We start from the raw sequence: 20,586 nt of genomic DNA, 5'->3' as shown, positions 1-20,586 counted from the left end.
GTGACCAAGGCTGGCCTCCAATTTCCCCTCCTCCTGCCTGGGCCACCCCAAGCATGGAGGATCCCGGAGAAGCCCCCATGCCCAGCTCCTACTATTTTATCTTACACGGTTTGAATTTCTCTTGGATTTAAGGATGTCTGACTATCTAAGGATGTCAGAGTTAATTAAGAGTTGGTCCACACAGTGGCACAAATATGTAATCCCAACACTCAGGAGAATTTTGAATTTCAGGCTAGCCAAGGTGACATCCCAAGACATCTCAAAAGATAAAAACTGAATTTAAATTGTGTTTCTTTATTTCAAGCTGTTAATTTTTTTTCTACATTTTTATTATGTTTTTGTTTAGTTAGGAGTAGGTTGTGAAAGAACAACTTTCGGGAATCTCTCGCTCCTGGGGACCAGACTGGAGTTTTTAGGAGAGGCAGCAAATGCCTTTTCCGCTGCTTGTTCTGCTCACTGGCTCTGTCTTTGTTAATTAACCCTCACTGTAGTGATAAAGCCGGTAAGACATCTCATGTTTTCAACATGTTAAGTTTTGCTTCACCGCGCATGACCGAGGTTTTGAATTTTTACTTATGTGCATGTAGTGTGGGTGGCCATGAACTCCAGAAGAGGGCGTCTGACGCTCTGGAACTAGAGTTGCGGGTAATCGGGATCACTCTGAGGTGGGTGCTAGGAACCGAATCAAGCCGGACCACCGAATCCATCTTTCCAGCATCTACGACCCTCCTCTGCTTTTAAAAACGCATTTCAACCTGGAGCTTGGTGAACCTTTCAAACTCTTCTCTTCAACCCGCGCGCGAGTAACTCCCCGGTGTACCTAGCATTGCCTCTCTCCTTTTGTCCCCTCCCGCGCGCTGTAGCGCCCCACCCCCCACAGCCTCTCCTGCCTTCCCTGGCTGGCTTGCCCTTCCTGGCAGCTCCACTCTGATTTTGACGCTCATCTCCCCGAGATTTCTTCCACTTTTTCCTGGGACCCACAAAACTCTACATTCAAGGCAGCAGTTTTCCACGCTGTGCTCAGGAGTCCTAAATCTGTAAACTGCTCTTTGATTCCTGGCCCCCTGGTTCCCTCCGCTGGGAGGCGTGGCTTTCCCTCCTCCTATGGCTGCTGGATCCTCGGGTGCGAGGGAGCTTTCTTGGTCGGCTCACTGGTGCTCGGTGGGTGTTTCTGACTTGAGCGGAAGCATCAGCAGGCTGGAGGTACACCCAGTCAGAGCCAAAGACTGAGAGGAAGAGTGGGCCTCCACAGCTACCTCCACAATGTCTCCTCACCTCCTTCTGTAGAGGGAGGCAGTGAGTCCGGCTCCTCCTCAGACTCCTAAGGCTTCACTCTGCCTTTCCTGGCTGGAGGCTTTGCTGGCGCGGCCAGACGCCAGCCACTCTTCTCTGTGCAGTCCAGGTGTGCAAGAAGGGGCACAAGGACGGGGGCTAGGGAGGAGGCAGGCACCGAGTGGCCAGGGTCCCTTACCTCCAGCACCCATGTAGGGAATTGTTTCCCTGCTTTTATTCAGCTTGGTGACACTTATATTTTATTGCCACTGAAAATGGAATTTGCAATTGCCAAACCTATTATTTCCTATGGCTCCCAATTTTTGAATGAATGAACCTGCTCTCTGAAGAAGAATGCAGATGAGCTACAATCACCTATGAATGGCAAAATGTTACTCATCTGAGCACATTCCTGCAAGGAGACCTCGAATCTGACTAATTCATCTCTGGCACTCTCCCACTGATGAAAGGCGCTGGCGTAGTGCGTGCTCTCTCTCTCTCTCTCTCTCTCTCTCTCTCTCTCTCTCTCTCTCTCTCTCTCTCTCTCCCTCTCTCTCTCTCTCCCTCTCTTTCTCCTCTCAATGGGCACAATGGGAAACTACATCTAATAGAAGCAGAAAAATAGGAAGAAACACTCATGTTTCTGTTTGGGCTTCTTCAAATTTTGTTGACAATAATAAGGCACAAGGCTATAGTGCTTAAATGCCTTTGGGAAACACATATGTGCTTCACATGCAGAGTCTCAGGTCCCGTCCCCAGAAAGCCAAAGCCAGGGCGTGGACCTGAAGATAGATGCTAAAGAAACACAACCCTCTCCTAGGGTACCAGTGCCTTACGTGCTCGGAAAACCAGGCCTTGCTTTCGTTTTCAATCCCTGAGTAAAGAAAATGGAAAGGAATTCACAAAAAAAGAGGTGCTTAAAATAGTTAACACAATCAACCTTTCCAGTAGCCAGAAAAATAGAAACCATACAGTAGGGGCTGGGGGTGAGTTCAGTTGCTAGTGTGTTTGCAGAGAACACACAACCTTGTGTTCTATCCGAGCAGAGCAAGTCTGACATGGCAGACACATCTGAAATCCAGGTATCTGGTGGTGGAGAAAGGACGATCAAAAGTTCTGGATCTTTTTTGGCTACCATACTTGGTAAGATGTGGGACGGGTGATGTGTGTGTGTGTGTGTGTGTGTGTGTGTGTGTGTGTGTGTATGAAGGAGCGAACAGAATGGATGATTTCTGCTCTGTTGTGCCGCAGACCTAACATAGCTAAATAAATAAATAAAATCTCCGTTTTATAGTTTGTTTTGCTATACTAGAGACTGAGCACAGAGCCTTATGTATAATACTTATATACACACCCAGCCCAAGACCTACTAAAAAACCTTGAATTTATTTACTATGGCTCAGTTGGTCAGTGCTTCCCATGCAAGGAAAATATCTCAAGCTTGATCCCAGGACCACTTAAAAGCCAGGCATGTCCGCACAAGCTGTGACCCCAACACCAGAAGGGCAGGGACAGGAGGACCTGACCCTGTCTCAGAACTATGCTAGAGATGGAGACACTCCATGTCAACCTCTGACCTCTGCATACCATCTGCATGCACATGCATGAACATATACACACATACATGCACTTTTTAAAAATCAACTAAAAATAAAGTATTTTAATTGTAATCCCCAAAGTACAACAACGGAAAAGTCCAAGAAGCACAGTTGATAGGGTAGCCAAAACATATCCAAATCATTCAAATTTTTGACCAAGTAATTCTACCTCTTAGAATTAACCTTAAAAGAAAAAAATGAAGAAAAATGGTAAAAGTGTCAGCATAAAAAAAATGTTTTCAGAGGTGATACCCACACCAACTATCTCAGCGTTTACACCTCTCACATCTTTATGCTAACATGAGGAGGTTTGTGAGGGGTGTTTATTTAACTGCTCATCTGTCCATTTATTTAGAGGCAACTCTCAGTATGTAGCCCTGGCTAGCCTAGAAATTGCTATGTAGTCCAGGCTGGCCTCAATTCACATTAGTCCACCGGCCTTTGCCTCCCCAGTGCTGGGACAAAAGGTGTGCACTACCGTGCCTGGCTGCCACGGGGGACTTTAAAAACAAGGCAAAATGTGCAGAGTTCAATACTGAGCAAGAAGAGAGAATATAAAATAGACACATAGGTTGGTCCCTGCTGTGTGCCAAGAACTTTGTAAAATAAGGGAACATCAACATCTTCCTTATTATATCTAGTTTGAGAGGAGAGCAGATTCCTCTTTTTTTTGTATTTCCCACATTACGTTTATAATCAGAAAAAAATGCTGCTTTTTCTTTTACAGCTTAGAAATAAGAAAAGCATATTTAACTTGTAGGGTTCTTATGCAGCCAAATGAAATATTACATTAGCAATGCTTCAAAGAATACAGGAGAAAAGGGTCTGGCTTAGCACGGTATTTACATTACTAAAAAGTTACCTGAAGAGATCATCAGAGAGCTTATTGTTTAAAGAAATTCAATAGCAAAACTGCAGAAACCCAGGAACGTTGGAAATGTGTCCTGATCAGCCTGCCATGCAGGAGCTTGTATTTAGAATGGCGTTGTCCTTCTTCAAGGCATGAGTTGTTCTTCTTTGACAGTTTAAAAAACTGTCTTTAGTTAGCCAGTGTGTACAGAGTACCAGACATGCCCTTCAGAGACAGGGTTATAGCAGGAAAGACTACAGGCTGCTCAAGTATATGGCCAAGTCCTCTGGCTAAAGATGTCTCCCGTCTTCCTCTTCGAGAGAAGAGGCCAGTCATCTTGAAAAATGACACGTCTGTTTCTCCCCGAGACATGTTTTATTATTGAAGAAGCCCCTTGCCCAATGCCACAGGTCGACTGTGTGGGAGCCATCCTATAATGGTATTTGTGCATGCTGGGTGACCATCCAGGCCCTCAGAGGCGGCTAGGAGCTGCCAGGAGAGATGGCTCTCCATGAGTCCTCTTCCTCTTCTTAGATGGGAAGGGATTCACAAAGGAGCAGGCAATGGAGAAAGGCCCTCCACACCGCGCAGCACTTCCACACTCACGTGGGACCTCCCTGCCTGGCTCTACATCCAAGCCGAGACTTAAAGTTTTCCAGGTTCTGCTCCATGTATGGAATTGATTTTCTGGTATTTAGTTCCACCTGTTATTTAGTTTTGTTGTGGGGCCCTTCAAACCTGCCAAGCCCCTAAGAATAGTCTCACTATCCAACATGCAGAAGGCTCTGTCATCCCTACCTTCTAAAGAACCCCAAATCTACCACTTATCCCCATGTCTGCAGCAGCTCCCCAAACTGAACTGCAGTCGCAGCTCTACATGTCCGTGGGGGCCGCCAGCCTGTCTCTCTGCTTCTAGTCTTGATTGTTTATGCAGGTTGGGGATGTCAGACCTAGGATGCGGGGAAACTGGGCAAAGACTCTACCTCTGAGCTACACTCCTAGGTCCTTTGGGTCTATTCTTGGTCCTGAATAACATCTTCATGGTAGCTAGAGTTTGTCAATCTGTAAGCTCCACCATGGAAAGGCTTCTATAGGTTTTATTATCCACTAACACATCCTCAACACCACAAGTATGAATGAATTATTTTAACTTAAAATCAAGTAATGAAGACAGGTGTGGTAGCTATTCAGGGGTTGGGGTAGAATTGCAAGTTCAAGACCAGCCCGGACTACATAACAAGATACTCAACTCAAAAAAAAAAAAAAAAAAAAAAAACCCCAAACCACCCAAAACAAAACAAAACAAACAAACAAACAAACAAACACCCTGCAGGGCAGCGGTACCTCATATCTTTAATCTCAACACTTTAATCTCAATAGCAAAAGAGAGCAAATCTCTGTGAGTTCTAGGCCAGCCTGGTCTACTGAGCGAGCTCCAGGACAGCCAGGGCTACACAGAGAAACCCTGTCTCAAAAAAAAAAAAAAAAAAAAAAAAAAAAAAAAGAAATCAAAAACCCAAAACCAAAACAAACAAAAACACGATGGCTTTTAAAAATTATATATATTGGCTTACCCTATCATCAGCCCTAGTTAATGGCTTCAACAACCAAACTCCAAGCATCATATGCTGGTCTTCAAGGCTTCTGAGCTATCCATTCCTTCTGCTCATGACCAGCAGGCTGCTTGCTGGTCCTCAGTCTGCTCCTTTCTGCCTCTGGCCCAGGCTCCCTGGGAACCCCCTTCACCTTACCTTGACTGTCCCCTACTGTCTTCAGTTGGCCTTCATATGTAACCATCTTTTCTAAACAGACCTATAGCTACTCTCCATCCCATTGTGTTATGTTCACTGATTAGTGTTACCATGGTTACTTAGCTTTCACCACCCACATGTCCATTGGAGTGTGATGTGGGGCTCAGGGCTAAAACTCGACTCCCTGGGGAAACAAGTTAGCTCCCGTCACACTGACAGTCCCTGTGTCACCCTAAATTTACTGTCAATTAATGTGACTCCAGCTCTATGGTTCAGGCCTGATCTTCCAGGAGAAAGTCCACAGATTACCATAATCCCATTGGTGATCAGGACCTCAAAGATGAACCAGACAAGATAAAATGTATAGGAGGCAGGGACTGGGATGCAAGTTAGTTGGTAGAGTACTTGCCTGGTGTGGCAAAAAGTCCTGGGTTCAATCTCAACCATAATAGAAATAAAATTTGGGGACTCTATCTGTAATATCAGTAATCTGAAGATGTCAATATAAAGATTAAAAGTTCAAGGTTATCATTGATTGTAGAGGGAGTTCAAGACTAGCCTGGGCTACATAAGATATTTTCTCATAGAGAGAGACTGGGGGAAGGGAGATAGCTTAGTGAGTAAAGGTTCTTGTCACCAAACCTGATGGTCTACATTCAAGTCCCAAATCCGCATGGTAGAAAGAACAGACTCCTGAAAGTTGTCCTCTGACCCCAAACTGTGCAAATACACATAAAGATAAACAAAATAAACATAACAAAAAGTTTAAAATATATATGACAAAGTAGACACCATATACAATTTAAAAATTAATTTGTGCAATACTCAATGGACTCAGCCAGTTTTGTGCATGTCTGTGCGTGTGTGCACACTTACATATATGTAACAATAATAACAATTTTAAAAAGTTATAAAGTTGAGAGGGAGTGGGATGTGATATTAGAGGAGTTGGAGAAGGGACAAGGTGGGGTAGAAATGATATTTAAATACAGAACTAATGTCTAAAATTCTTAAAAACTATAAAATGTTAACAAAATAATTTGCAGGCTGGAGAGATGGCTCAGTGGTTAAGAGCACTGACTGTTCTTCCAAAGGTCCTGAGTTCAAATCCCAGCAACCACATGGTGGCACACAACCATCCGTAAGAGATCTGATGCCTTTTTCTGGGGCGCCTAAAGGCAGCTACAGTGTACTTACATCTAATAAATAAATAAATGTTTTAAGAAAATAATAATAATAATTTGCACTCAAAATGCTATGTCAACATGATGAGTGGCCAATGAGCGCTGGATTCTGTCTATTTCCTCTCAGTGAGTCAAGCCCAGAGAGCAGAGTAAAAACAATATGAATTTGGGGAGATGGCTTAGAGCCCTGGCTGCTCCTCCAGCACACACATAGAAACTCACAACCACCAGTGACACCAGTTACTGGGGTTGATGCCCTCTTCTGGCCTCTGTGGCGCCAGGCATGGAATGCACAGACATGCATGCAAGCAAAACACCCATACACATGAAGGAAACCAGTAACTATATCATGCATTCGGAGGACTGAAGCATAGCCAGGGGCAGGGCACTTGCCTAGCATGTGCAAGGTCCTAGGTTCAATCCTCAGGACCCCCCCCCCAACTTCTGATGGTTTTTTTTGAGAGGATGTGTTAATAAACCCCCAAATCTCTCTAACAGGGACTAAATTGGAGCCAGCCCTCTCAGCAGAAGGCTGAAATTCCCTTGTCAGATAAATACATGAAGTCTAGGAGCCAAATCTCTCACCCCACTGGAGTGCAGTGCAGTTCAGATATGGACACCAGCCTTAGCTTCAGTTTTATAACATTTTAAAAAATGACCCACAGTCATGATTCTTAACAGAACAATATCCAGTAAAAGTTTAGAGTGAACTGAAAAACAAGTATAAAACATTAATAAAAAATATAGCCGGGTGGTGGTGGCGCACGCCTGTAATCCCAGCACTCTGGGAGGCAGAGGCAGGTGGATTTCTGAGTTCGAGGCCAGCCTGGTCTACAGAGTGAGTTCCAGGACAGCCAGGGCTACACAGAGAAACCCTGTCTCGAAAAAGCCAAATCCAAAAAACCAAATATATATATATACATAACAAGGAGCCAAGCAATTTACAAAAGAAACTCAGTAAGAATCTAGCTCTCTGGCACAAATACACCTACTACATCTTTGCATACAACCTGAATACGTCAATGTCTCTTCATCTTAAATATGCAACTATCATCTTTTCTTACTACTATTATCTTGTGTAATTATAACTCAACTCTTTCAAAAAGATTTTTAAAATTTTTTATTATGTGTGTGGGGACATAGGTGTGTGCGCAGGTGTTTGTGTGTGTGCAGTTGTGTAGGTGTGTGTGTGTGTGTGTGTGTGTGTGCAGGTGTGTGGGTGGGTGTGGGTGGGCATGGGGGGTGTGCGTTCATGCGGGTGCATGCAGGTGCATACAGGTGCCCTGGAGCTGGGATTACAAGCAGCTGTAAGCCACCTTGTGTAGATGCTGGAATCTGAGCTCTGATCCTCATGCTTGGGCAGCAAGTGCTCTTAAGTATTGAGCCATCTTTCCGGTGATCCCACCAACCCAGTTTTATATTGCTGATAAACAAGAGTTCCTTTTAGGATTCCATCATTGTGTCCTCCTATAAGTCATATGTTGGAATCCTAACCTCCAACATTAGGAGGAGGTCTCTGGAACATAATTAGGCTACAGGAATAAGAATCCTAATGCACAGGATTCCAGGAAAGGCCTGGGTTCCATATGAGGCAGTGTACTAACATAACAAGTGGGCTGGGGATGTGGTGGGCTGGCACAAATACGCCTACCATATCGTACATGAGTTTGTTCCCTCGCACTGCACACACCTGACGTGGTGGTGCACAGCTGTTAGCCCAGCACTCAGGAGGAGAACGCAGAAGAACCAGGAGCTCAAGCTGTCATGGGCTAGAGATCAAGTTTGAGACCAGCAAGAATCACATGACTCCATGACCAAAAATAAATAGTGAATAATAAAAAGAAGAGAGCTTGTTTCTGCTATCTCCCATGATGGCAGAAAGCAGGGCCTATGAATGTATAGGTGTGTGTGTGTGTGTGTGTGTGTGTGTGTGTGTGCAGATGTGCGCATGCATGTGCAGGTGAAAGTGCATGAAGGTACCCAGGAGTTTGAACCTCCTACTCTCTAGTACAGCAGGGAGTAAATCTCTACTATTTGAGCCTGTGATAATTTGTCATAGCAGCTCAAACTGAATAACACTGACGTGATTTTTTTGAGGAAGTTTGGCTATACTGTGGCATTTTGAATGTCTCTTTAAGCTTCTTCCTTTTAGACATGTTTGGGCAGACGTGCTCAGGCTTAAAATATATGCAAATCCATATAACTGGCTGGGCAGTGGTGGCGCACGCCTTTAATTCCAGCACTTGGGAGGCAGAGGCAGGCAGATTTCTGAGTTCGAGGCCAACCTGGTCTACAGAATGAGTTCTAGGACAGCTGGGGCTACGCAGAAAAACCCTGTTTCGGGAAAAAAAAAAAAAACATGTAACTGACATTCCATAGTAGAATCTTAAGTTTCTAAATTTCCTTGCTGTTATTTCAATATGATGTGCAATTACTACCAGTGACAAGAAAGTAAACATTCAGGTACCCAAAGTAGATTTTCTGCCCAAATTAGATTTTATTCAGTTTTCCATCTCTACAACATAAATCATCTTTTCATTTGCAAAATTTGTATAATGGGAATGGAAAAGAAGAGCGCTGTATGGTTGAAGCCAGAAACATCACTTCATAAAATGTATTTCAGATGTTATAGAAAATAAACTGTGATTTCAAATTCACTACACTGCTGGACTAAGCCCCTGTTTTTGTTTTGGGGTTTTTTTGGTTTTTTTGTTTTGTCTGTTTGTTTGTTTTGCTTGTTTGGTTTTTGTTTTGTTTGCTTTGCTTGTTTGGTTTTTGTTGGTTTGTTTGTTTGTTTGTTTTTTGAGACAGAGTCTGCGGTAACCAAGGCCTACTTTAAACTTCCTTTATAGTCAAGGATGACCTTGTGCTCCTGATATTTCCTGTCTCTACCTCTCAAGTGCTGGGATTATAGATGTGCACCTGCACACTCAGCTTCTGTTGTATTTGAAACCCAACCCTGAGCTTCCTACATACAAGGCTGCTTCTCCATCGATTGAGCTACACCCCCAGCCCTTAGAACTCTGAATTTACAAAGCTAAGTCTGAAGTGTTACCCTCTGGGTTGTGCAGCCAGGACCTGGAGATGGAGACTGGAGGATCACAAGTTCAAGGTCATTCTCTGCTACATAGCTACTTCAAGGTCAACCTGGGTTACTCGAGATGGTGTCTTAAACACAAACAGACAAAGAAATAAAAGTTCAGGGTTCAAGATGAGCTGCTACGGGGGGGGGGGAGGGAAAGGAGCACACTGGGGAGTGGGGATGTTTTCAGTCTCAGCAGTCCTGCTGATGAGCTGACCAGTGTGGGTCACTTTTATGGCTCACCTAAAAGGGGGGCACATTGCATCTGCAGCAACCAGACACTTGCCTTTACTCTAAACTGAGCGTGCATTCACTTCATAAGACTTGTTCTTGGTTAGATATGGGCATCCCCTCCAAAATCTGCATTGAAGCTCAGTCCTCATCATGGCCATGGGAAGCAGGCTGAGTTAAAAGGACAGAACCTTCAGGAATGGATCCTGGGGCTGGAGAGATGGCTCAGTGGTTAAGAGCACTGACTGCTCTTCCAAAGGTCGTTGAGTTTAAATACCAGCAACCACATGGTGGCTCACAACCATCCCTAATGAGTTCTGTTGCCCTTTTCTAGGGTGTCTGAAGACAGCTACAGCAAGCAAGCAGGCCCGAAGCGAGAAGAAACAGTGCTGAAGACAGTTACAGTGTACTTACATAAAATAAATAAGCAAATCTTTAAAAAATAAAATAAACCCCATTGCCATCAGCAAGATCAACAACCTAAATTTAAAAAATAAATAAATAAAAAAGAATGGATCCTGGGCCTTTTTTAAAGGACCTGTGGAAATTGTGGCTCAGTCACTGAAGTATTTGTTTGAAACATAAGGACTTAAAGTTGGTCCCCAGAATCCATTAAAAACGGGGCACAGTGGTTGAGTAGTTGCCACCCCAACACTGGGGAGATAGATAGGGACAAAAGGAATCCTGGGGCTCACTGGCCATCCAACCTATCCAACTTAGGGAGCTCTAGGTCCATAAGAAACCCCCTCAGGGGAAAAAAACCAAAGAGGTATAGAGCTTGAGGGGTGGCAAGAATGATCACCAAGGTTGTCTTTTGGCCCCATATGCTCACACACCCACCTACACACAAATGCATTACCACAAGTGCACACATGTATTAAATAAAGTCCTATTCTTTGTAAGTCAAGCACTCTCCAGTACTATAGCAGCACAAATGGACCCGAACAGCCTTCCCAACAGCCTCCCAACACTTGCTTCAACAATGGGAAGATGAATAGAACAAGCTTTTACCTGAGAAGCTCACAGTCTGTTCTACTTAGAAAATGCCTTACCTCACTTCGCCCCATTTACCAATGCTAATTCAGAACAAGTCACAAAATCTAAGCAGAGATTTGGCAGAAAGCACAGCAGAGAGTGAGCCTCTGCAACCTTGGGTTAGTAATCAAACCGGTTTAGGCCACAGCACTAAAAGCATGAACCTTAGAAGAGAAAAACAAGGTGAGGCAGACTTCACTGACATTAACATGCAGGCTGGGGAAGATGCTCAATGGTGGAGCGGAGCGTTGCCTAGCATGTGCAAAACGCTGTATGTAATCTGTCTGCTACAGAAGGAGTTTGGGGCCAGCCTGGGACAGCCTGGGATGTTGTCTCAAAGAAAAGAAAGAGAGAGAAGGAGGGAGAGAGGGAGGGAGGGGAAAAGAGGGAGGGAGGAGGGGAGGGAAGGATAGAAGGGAGGAAAGAAGGAAGGAAGGAGAGAAGAAAGGAAGGGATGGAGGGAGGGGGAGGGAGGGAGGGAAGGATGGAGAAAGGGAGGGAGGGAGGGGGAGGGAGGGATAGAGAAAGGGAGGAGGGATGGAGGGAGAGATGGAGGGAGGGATGAAGGGAGGGAGGCAGGGAGGGAGGGATGGAGGGATGGAGGGAGGGGAGGGAGGGAGGGAGGAAGGGAAGGAAGGAAGGAGGGAGAGAGGGAGGGATGGAGGGAGGGAGGGAGGGATGGAGGGAGGGAGGGAGGGAGGAAGGGAGGAAGTACATACAGGAAAGATTGCTTGGGCTACAGTTTCCCATGAATTTGGAGAAGGAATAATGGCAATGCTCTAAAATTAGATAGTGTTAATGGTTGTGCAATCTTCTACATTTACTAAGACTCATTTAATTTGTATACTGGTAGGTGGATTTTTGTGGTATTTAAATTATACTTCAATAAAGCTATTTAAAAAGAAATATGAATCCAGAGTCTGGGAGACGTAATTCAATTAGCTCGTTCTGACCTAGCATACACAAAGCCCCAGGCTCCTCTGATGTTACAGAAACAGGGTGTGGCGGTACACACCTGCAGTCCCTGTACACAGCGGAGAGAGGCAGAAGGTAAATTCTAGGCTCCAAGAGTTTCAGTGCCAGCCCCACAAGAGCTTGTCTTCAAACAAATAAGCAAAAAAGTAAAATCTTGGTAGAGAAGCATGATTAAACACAACCCCCAAGAGGAAACAAAGGTTTCCCCATCTGACCATCTACCTTTTATTCACATTGCTGACTACTGCATGTGAGAGATACTTGTGTGGAGATGGAAGCCCAAGCCATGCCTAATGTGTCACACTTAGGCCTTCTGAACTAAACTGCATGGGCCCTGTGGTTATTCAAAATTAGAAATACATGTGCAAATTCTAAGGACAGACCATCTTGGCCTCATCTTAATTCCATGTCAGAGCAAATAAAGGAGTGTGAAAAGCCACTCAAACGCCTAAGCTGCCTGGATAACACAACATGAACTATATAATAATTTCAGCCCAGAAACATTTCCTCTGGAGCAGCCAGGGCTGATCTGGTAACAGAGGTACTGTCTTCAGAGGCATGAAAGAGTTTACGGAAAAACTTTTTGTCTAGTTCTCCACTGAAAGACAAACAAAACAAAGTCATTTAATAATCAGCAAGGTAAATTTAGAATAAACACAAACAGCACTGACAGTAATTGCCATCAAATGCTGCAGTAAGTTTAATAGAACCCTGCTGTTTCTGCAAGCAGTTTCCTTGGTGATCATTAAGAATAGACAAGGCAGAGCTGGCAAGACGGCTCAGCAGGTAAAGGTGCTTGCTGCTAAGGCTGGTGACTTGAGTTCAAGCCCCAGATCTCACATGGTGGAGGAGCAAAACTGACTCCTGGCTCTCTGCCCTCCATCCATGCACCACAGTACATGCACTCACACATGTGAACACATGTACACACACAAATAAAAGCTATAACTTTAATGAAGTAGAAATAAAAGACAAGGCAAATCATTCTTTTTTTCAAGATTTATTTATTGTTAGCTTATGTGTAGACATATTTTGCCTGAATGTGCACTTGCATGCCTGGTGTCTGAGGAGGCCAGACGAGGACACCGGACCCCCTGAAACTAGAGGTACTAGATGTTGTCAGCCGCCATGAGGGTGCTGGGAGCCAAGCCCAGGTCTTCTGCAAGAGCAGCAAGTGCTTTCAACTGTGGAGCCAACTATCCAGCCCCGTGATGCACAGTCTTAATCCCAGAACTTGGAAGCAGGGAGATCAGGAGTTCAAGGACAGCCTTGAATACATAGTGAGTTTGAGGCCAGCCTGGGACACATTAGACCCTATACTAAAGTAAATGTGGGGTGGAGGGTATATCTCAGTTGATGGAGTGCTTTCCCAGCATGCACCAAAGTCTAGTTTGGGTCCTCTGAACACCACAAAATCGTGCAGTGTAGTACACACCTATAATCCAGCATTTAAGAGGTAATCCTTGGGTACATAGAGGTCAAGGCCAGCCTGGACTACATTACTAAAAGTACTAGTAATAATAGACAAGATAGACAGCTCCCATCTACTGCCAAATGCCCGAAGTTCCAGCATTTGTGAGACGGAGGCAGGGGGACTGATACACGTTGCAAATTCAAACCAGCCTATGCTATACAGTGAGCTTACATCACAACGGGAGGAAGGGCTGGAGAGATGATTCAGTTGGTTAAGTGACTGCTGTGCAGACTGCTGGGCTGAGTTTGGATCCACGGCATCCATGTAAGAGCCATGTATGGTGGTGTGTACCTGTAACCCCAAAGCTGGGAGACAGAGACTGGCCGATTTCTGAGGCTTGTTGACCAGAGTCAATCTAGCCAAAAAGGTCAGTTTCAGAGTCAGTAAGAAATCCTGTCTCAAAAAACAGGGTGGTGTGAAGTGGGAATTTCTGGTTTTGTCACTCAGTTGTATCATGTGATGTTTGTCTGACGAGAGGATGTTTTGCTGAAGCAGACATGTGAGAGGATGTTTTGCTGAAGCAGACATGTGAGAGGATGTTTTGCTGAGAACAGACGTGGTGTTTTTCTTGAAATTGCCTGGTGAAAGGGTGTGTGATGTTTTGCTGGAGCAGATGCTTGTGAGGACACATGATGTTTGGAAAGAGTAAAAATATAACCCAACAGACAGCAGACAATGCTCTTGCATTGGTCCACTCTGCTGGTCTTCGTTGGACTTTGCTGACAACGCTCTGGCATTGGTTCGTCTTGCTTTCTTCACTTATCTTAGCTTGCCATGACTTCATAAAGAGAAAAGCACCAAAAAACTTCTGGTGGTATTCCTGCTGCTTCTTGCTACTTCTGCCTCTTGTTTTTTCTGAATTGAGCTGCTGCTACTGATTTGAGTGTTTGCTAGTGGACCGGACGGCTGACAACAAAGATTGGAATTACCCCAGAGAACTATTTCTAAACAGGTCCACAACCCCCATTTCTTATTAACCTTTCTTTTCCCCTACCTCTGGTGGGTAGTGGGCTAGAAGGGAGGTTGAAGCCTTTAAGAACCCTCATTAAAGCAGGTTTTGAAAAATCTAAGCCTATAATGTTGTGATAGTTTAATTGTCTACTTAGCACAACCTAGAATCACAGGAGAAGAGTCTCAGTGAGGGACTGTCTACATTGGTTGGCCTGTAGGCATGTCACTGTGTGTGTAGAGGAGTGGTGTTTTAAGTTAATTGAAGTGGGAAGAGTCAATCCACTGTGGGTGGTTATGAAAAAATGGAGAAGTCAGGCTGACTAGCAAGACTTCTAAATCAGCATATATGAATTCTTTTTTCTTTGATGTTGACTGTGGATGTGATGCAACTGGCCTTACCTTCCTCACAATGATGGACAGTAACCTGGAATTGTAAGCTAAAATAAACCCTTTGTTTCCTAAGATGCTTTCTGTTGAGACATTTTATCACAGCGATAGAAATGAAGTTAGGACAGGTGGAGAGCAACAGGGAACTCAAAGTCAACCTCTGTTCATGCATGATCGGGTGAATACACACACAAGTGCACACATGCATGCATACATACATGAGCATGCACACACAAAGCATGGATGCAGGCCTGTGTGATAGCTGGGACTCAGACTTGGGTAACCTGGCACGGACCAGGTCTTGGGTGATGCGCATGATCCATTGGCTTGCACGCCCCTTACCTCAATATCCCGATTCAGTTGTTTCACAATGGCGGTTATATTTCTGATGTGCTCTTCCAAGAACAGCCTGGCTAAGCGGTCACCACCCCCTTTATTTTGCATCTTCTGCAAACTGCTGACGATGTCATCTTTGATGCGGAAGGCATGCTCCACCAGTGCTGCTGTGGTTTTCTCATGACAGAGGATCCTGTCTTCCAGCTGCTCCACCAGACTCACAGAAGAGTAGGGCGCCATGGTCAGGGACTGGCTGTGTCGGGGCATGGTCTTCACTCGCCTGCAGAAGGGAGTCACATTGTTGGAAGATGCTGGGGAGAAGATAATCTTCTAAGCCAGATTTAAGACTCTCCAAAGAAGGAAGAACAAATTGTCTGTCGCCACAAACTAAATGGGACTCAAGTTTCTACCCAAAAGAGTTTTCTTTGAGAGCTAAACAGGATTTTTAAGATGACTGTACCCACAGAATTAAGTGGACTGCTGGCAGACTCTGTGATCCCTAGGAAGCAGGAGGCTGGCAGTGTGGACATACTATGGCTCCCCGATATTAGCTGTGATAGCCAGATCAAGCTGACCCCAGAGGCCTACTGCCTCCTTCTCCCTTCCCCTAAAGCACTGATCATGATCCCCAATGCCTACAGTGGCCAGGCAGTATCAGAAACGATGGCCAAGAACCACACGGGATATAATCAGGAGGGCTGCAGAGACTCTATAGAGCTAGTATGTCCCCTGGGGTATCATGATTTTGTTCCACGCATAAAAAGACCTTCTGGAAATGAGGTCTGTTTTTGGTGTTGTTTGGGTTTTTTTGTTGTTTGCTGTCAAAAAAGTGATACTTCAAAATGAGCCAGGAAAATCATATGTGGCTGTGAGGTCACCTCACTATTTAAATGATGGCTCATTTAGAAAGAACCTATGATAGGCAGACGGTTTGATGTATTTCTGTGAGCAATATTTTCCCACAGGCATCCAATATGCAACTTCTGATTTCAAAGAGCTAATGGGAACATTCGTCTCAAGCTCCACAGTGATTTTACTGTTGGCAGAAAGCAATTTTATTGTTGGCAGGGCCACCATGAAATCTCTCCCTTTTGGGTCATGAAGTGGTCTACAGGAGCCATGAGAGGGACACGATAATGCTCTTCTTGCCCTGAAACAAAATGACCTTTACAATGTAATTGGCCACAAGGTGTGATCTTTCATGACCTCCACACCCTATAGCAACAATTGGTGGAAAGATAAATTATACCTTAGATGCATATTTTCCAGATAGTATACCCTTCCTGGTTGACAAGAGAAGGAAGTACGGTGTCCTGTTGGGCCATTTTCTTCTTAATAGTTCACATCTGTTGGAAAAAAACAACAATAAGTGCTAAATTATTGGACGGTTAATACTTAGAATTTAAAGGACCTCAAACTCTGCTTTTTTAAGCTACCACGAGGCTCCTACATTGTGTGGAAACGCTGATCAGCTGTAGCTGTGAGTGCTTTTGACTTTACACATGAAATACACAGCGAATGCTTCCCAAGAAGGGGGAAAGAGCCTGGAAAACCAAAATGCTTCTGAAATGAACACTGACAATCCTTACCAGACAGAGCAGCAAGGACCATCAAATGGGGTTCCAGAACTTTCCTCTTTTTCCATCTACATCGTGAACTTGAAAACTACTTTTCCAGAGGCAAGACCCTCCCCTCACGTCTCCTGAAATCCCAAGGCTAGAACCCAGCTCTTCCCACATGTTCTGCCCCTCCCAGTGACACCCTGGTTCCCAAAGCAATTTCCTTAAGAGATTTCAATCTTGTACTTCTCTGTAGAAATTTTCAATAAGCCACCTTAGCCAATTGGATCTGGATGAGCAATTATCGTGTGCTTCTAAATAGATTGAAAATTAAAACAATGTATGTTTAATGGAAGCTGATTTGGGGGAACCTGTCTACCCACCAAGAGAATGACATGAATGTGTTTGAATTTAAAAAAACTTCATTATAAAACATACCCATTCATACCAAATCTTACATATGCACAATATCTGGCTGTCACAACTCATCAGAAAACTAGAGTTTTAGACTTAGGTCTCTCAAGCCTGTGGTTAATTGGCTTAAAACAATGAGTGCCTGGTACCCACGAGCCAATTCTGTAATTAGTCCCATTCCAACACTGGATCGAGAAAGCATTCTGATTGACACCATTGTTTTGGCATCAATTCTCCGGTGTTTTATTTTTAGACTTTCAAACTGTGAACATTTATTTCACTTTCCCAGACAAAGAACTTTAAAATTTAAACAAATTACATTTAAAGAAAAAAAAAAGTGACTCATGTCAAACAAGCTATGATGTTCAACCAGTATGTAGGTGTCAAAGTTAAGAACTTCTACCATTTGGACAAAATAGAATTAAGCCCATATGGAAGTTTGGAATCATAGAACATTTACACTCTTAAGGTTATGTGTCACTCTTATGAGGTTTTCCTTAACGAAACAGCCCAACTTAACACTCATTTGGCATCCATTAGGAGCCATCATGGATATCTCGCACTCCCATCAGAACCGCAGTCAGAGACTGTAGACAGCACAAACTTATGGCCAAAGGTAAACTTTCACCATCCCCTTCACAGCTGTCGCCACCCACACGCCTGAGCTACAGAAATCTCAGCCACATGAACTCTGGGAAGGAAGAGAGGACACTCCTGACTACAAGACATCTTCAACTCTTCCCAATATCTGCTACTGACTCCATGATATAGAATTCCCTATGGCGTGAATTCATAACACACATCAACACCTGTTTGGGGCCGGTGACCTTCCATGGATGCTTCAAGAATCTGTTCATCTGTTTAGTCACCTGTTTGGCTTGCACCAGGACTCCTTGCTACAATAGTGAAAGGGATCTCTACTGTAGCTAAATAAGAGGCTGATAATAAATTACTAGGTAAAGTCCCTTCCCAGGTGGTTTTTCCAGATCTTCCCCTTGTCAGCTCCAGGGCACCGCCTTGACTCAGGCATCTCCCATTCATTAATTGTCAGTGGCTCTACGGTGTAATCAGACAGGTCAGGGTCATGTGCTGTTCTGATTGTGTCATCAATTCCCTGAGGTTCGCCTTTATTTTGGGGAAGTTTTGTTTGTTTGTTGAGTTGAGGTTTTACCAGTCTCAGAAGCAAACAGCCTTAGCCACTGGGCTATCTAGCCAACCCTCTTAACTTCAGAGTGTTAAGGATCCTGGTTTACACAGAACACGGGAATCCAACTTAAGGCTCTGTTATTCCAGGCCATCATCCTGCCTCCCGAGCTACACCCCAGTCCCAGCTTGAGGCTGCTTTTAAATGCTATGTTTGTCTTCTCTTGTCTCTCACCTCCAACCCTGCTCCTCTGGGGCTGGATTTGCCTCTGTGGCATGAATGGTCAGTATCTGGCTATTACCACTTTTGAGGAGAGAAGGATGCCTACTTGCCAAAGCCAACACACCCAGCTAGACCGGACCAAGGAAAGAGCACTATGAACAACCATCGGGGTCCATGTTCCCAAAGAGCCTCAGACAACAAGCTAAAATAAGAAACCAGGCCTGGCTCCTCCCTTGTAGTTGGCTTACCCGACCCATCCCAACATCAGAAGTTTGGAAACCAAGTGAGCCACCCCTGGAGAAAAAAAAAATCCTGGCCCAGAATATTCAAGAACGGAGGTGGCATTAGGCTGAGAGGTGGACCATACATGGTCTGTGAGTCATGTGTCCTCACAACCACGACACGCAGCTTGACCTTTACCTGGACAACGGCAGGTGCCTTACATTTATTGATCACACCTTGACACCGCCTAGATCCTACGTCACCCCCAGAAACTCAGAAATCCCCCCTCCACTACCCCAGGAAGAGCAGGACAGCGGCTTATTATGACAGTAATTTTGTTGGCTCTCTTGTTTGACATGGGCTCTCTCCATTTAGTCCAAGGTAGCAAATAATTTGCTATGGAGCCCAGGGTGGCCTCGAACTCTCAATCTCCCTGCTTGACTGGGCGCTGGAAAGGCAGGTGTGCACCTCCCTGCCCTGTTCTACAGTACATTTTAAAAACAGTAGAAAGATAGCTGTTAAAATGTAACCAATAGCATTAAGCATATTTTTATTCTGTTCTCATTTTCGAAATACTTTAATAAGCATGTTATCTTCACAATTACAAAAATTTGAACAAGCACTTCCTGAATAAAACAAGGAGCTCACCAGCGAGTGTAGCAAGTGTAAAAACTGCTCACCGTAGGCTGTAAAAGACGAAGAAGGAAGCCTCGCTCTGGGTTGAGGCTTTAACACTATGACTCAATTAGAACAACATGCTGTCAGCTTTACCTTCTCATTCTCCTGTGGGCACAGGAGACCTGAGCCTGGTGCCGCAGTCATAGCCACAGCTGTGACTGTGGCCTGGATTGCCTTCCCATGGGGACTTGAGCGTGTGGCACAGACACAGCAGCTCTGAGGTGCCACCCACAGCATTTTAAAAGTCCCCTTTCCACTGGGGGTGATGGGCTTATAAGGTCCCAGGCAGACATTTCCAGGGGCCCCTAGCAACTGGCTTTGAATCCATGGGGCAAGACTTGTTTTCTTTTCTTCCACTCTATGACATTCACAATGGGAAAGCCATTGCACTAGACAGGTGAGAGAGGATCTTGGTTTGATTCACAAAATTGAGTTTCAGAGAGCAAGCGATATACCTCAGTTGGTAGAATGTTTGTCAAACATGCAGAAGCTCTGGGTCTCACCCCAGCACAGCAAAAGCCAGTGTGGTAGGGTGTGCACTTACAAGCCTAGCACACAGGTGGAGGAAAGGGAATCAGGAGTTCTAGGTCATCCTTGACTACACAGTGAATTGAATTCACTGTTGGCTTTGAAAGCCAACCTAAGGTACACAAGGCCCAGTCTCAAATAAAGGGCCAGGGGCTGGAGAGAAGGCTCAGCAGTGAATTGTAGAAGGCCTGGTTTCAGTTCCCAGCATCAGCATAGTGACTCAGAACCATCTGAAACTCCAGTTCCTGAGAATCCAACTCTTTCTGATTAACTAGGTCATGAGTGTGGTGTGCATGCATATGCACATGCAGGTGGAACATCACATCCATGAAATGAAATCTTTAAATCTAAAATAATTATATTTTAAGAAGGTTTGGAATGCTTAAAATATTTCCTGGCCTTGCGAACACCAGTGAGTGGCCTCACAAACAAACCCCCAGAGTGCAAGAAACAGTTGGGGTGTCGCCTGAACCCACTCACCAGGGCTCAGAACAAAACCAGTGTGCTGAGGAGAATCCCTGAAAAAAAAAAAAAACACAAAACAAAAAACCATCAGCTTTGTTCTTGTCTATTAATAACAGCTATTTTGAAATGCTATTTGAGTCTCTATTGTTTATTCGAACTGTTTGTGGATGGTGTCTTCCCAACTGAGGGGCTTTAGGGCAGCAGGAACTGCCTCCTATAGGAATCTGT

General features: G+C 44.6%; 1 protein-coding gene across 1 annotated transcript in view; it reads right to left on the bottom strand.

Moving 5' to 3' along the window:
* Fam81a (family with sequence similarity 81 member A) overlaps positions 1–20,586 on the bottom strand; it is a 50,653-nt gene that overhangs the window by 21,055 nt on the left and 9,012 nt on the right. Inside the window, exons 2-3 of the mRNA XM_052187899.1 lie at positions 16,376–16,472; positions 15,133–15,406 (exon numbers count right to left, since the gene is read on the bottom strand). Coding sequence (XP_052043859.1) covers positions 15,133–15,406; positions 16,376–16,386 — 285 coding nt within the window. The 5' untranslated portion in view covers positions 16,387–16,472. The remainder of the gene's footprint in view (positions 1–15,132; positions 15,407–16,375; positions 16,473–20,586) is intronic.

The sequence above is a fragment of the Apodemus sylvaticus genome, chromosome 7 (assembly GCF_947179515.1).
Source record: "Apodemus sylvaticus chromosome 7, mApoSyl1.1, whole genome shotgun sequence".
Lineage (NCBI taxonomy): Eukaryota > Metazoa > Chordata > Mammalia > Rodentia > Muridae > Apodemus > Apodemus sylvaticus.
This window is presented reverse-complemented; position numbering and strand designations above follow the sequence as displayed.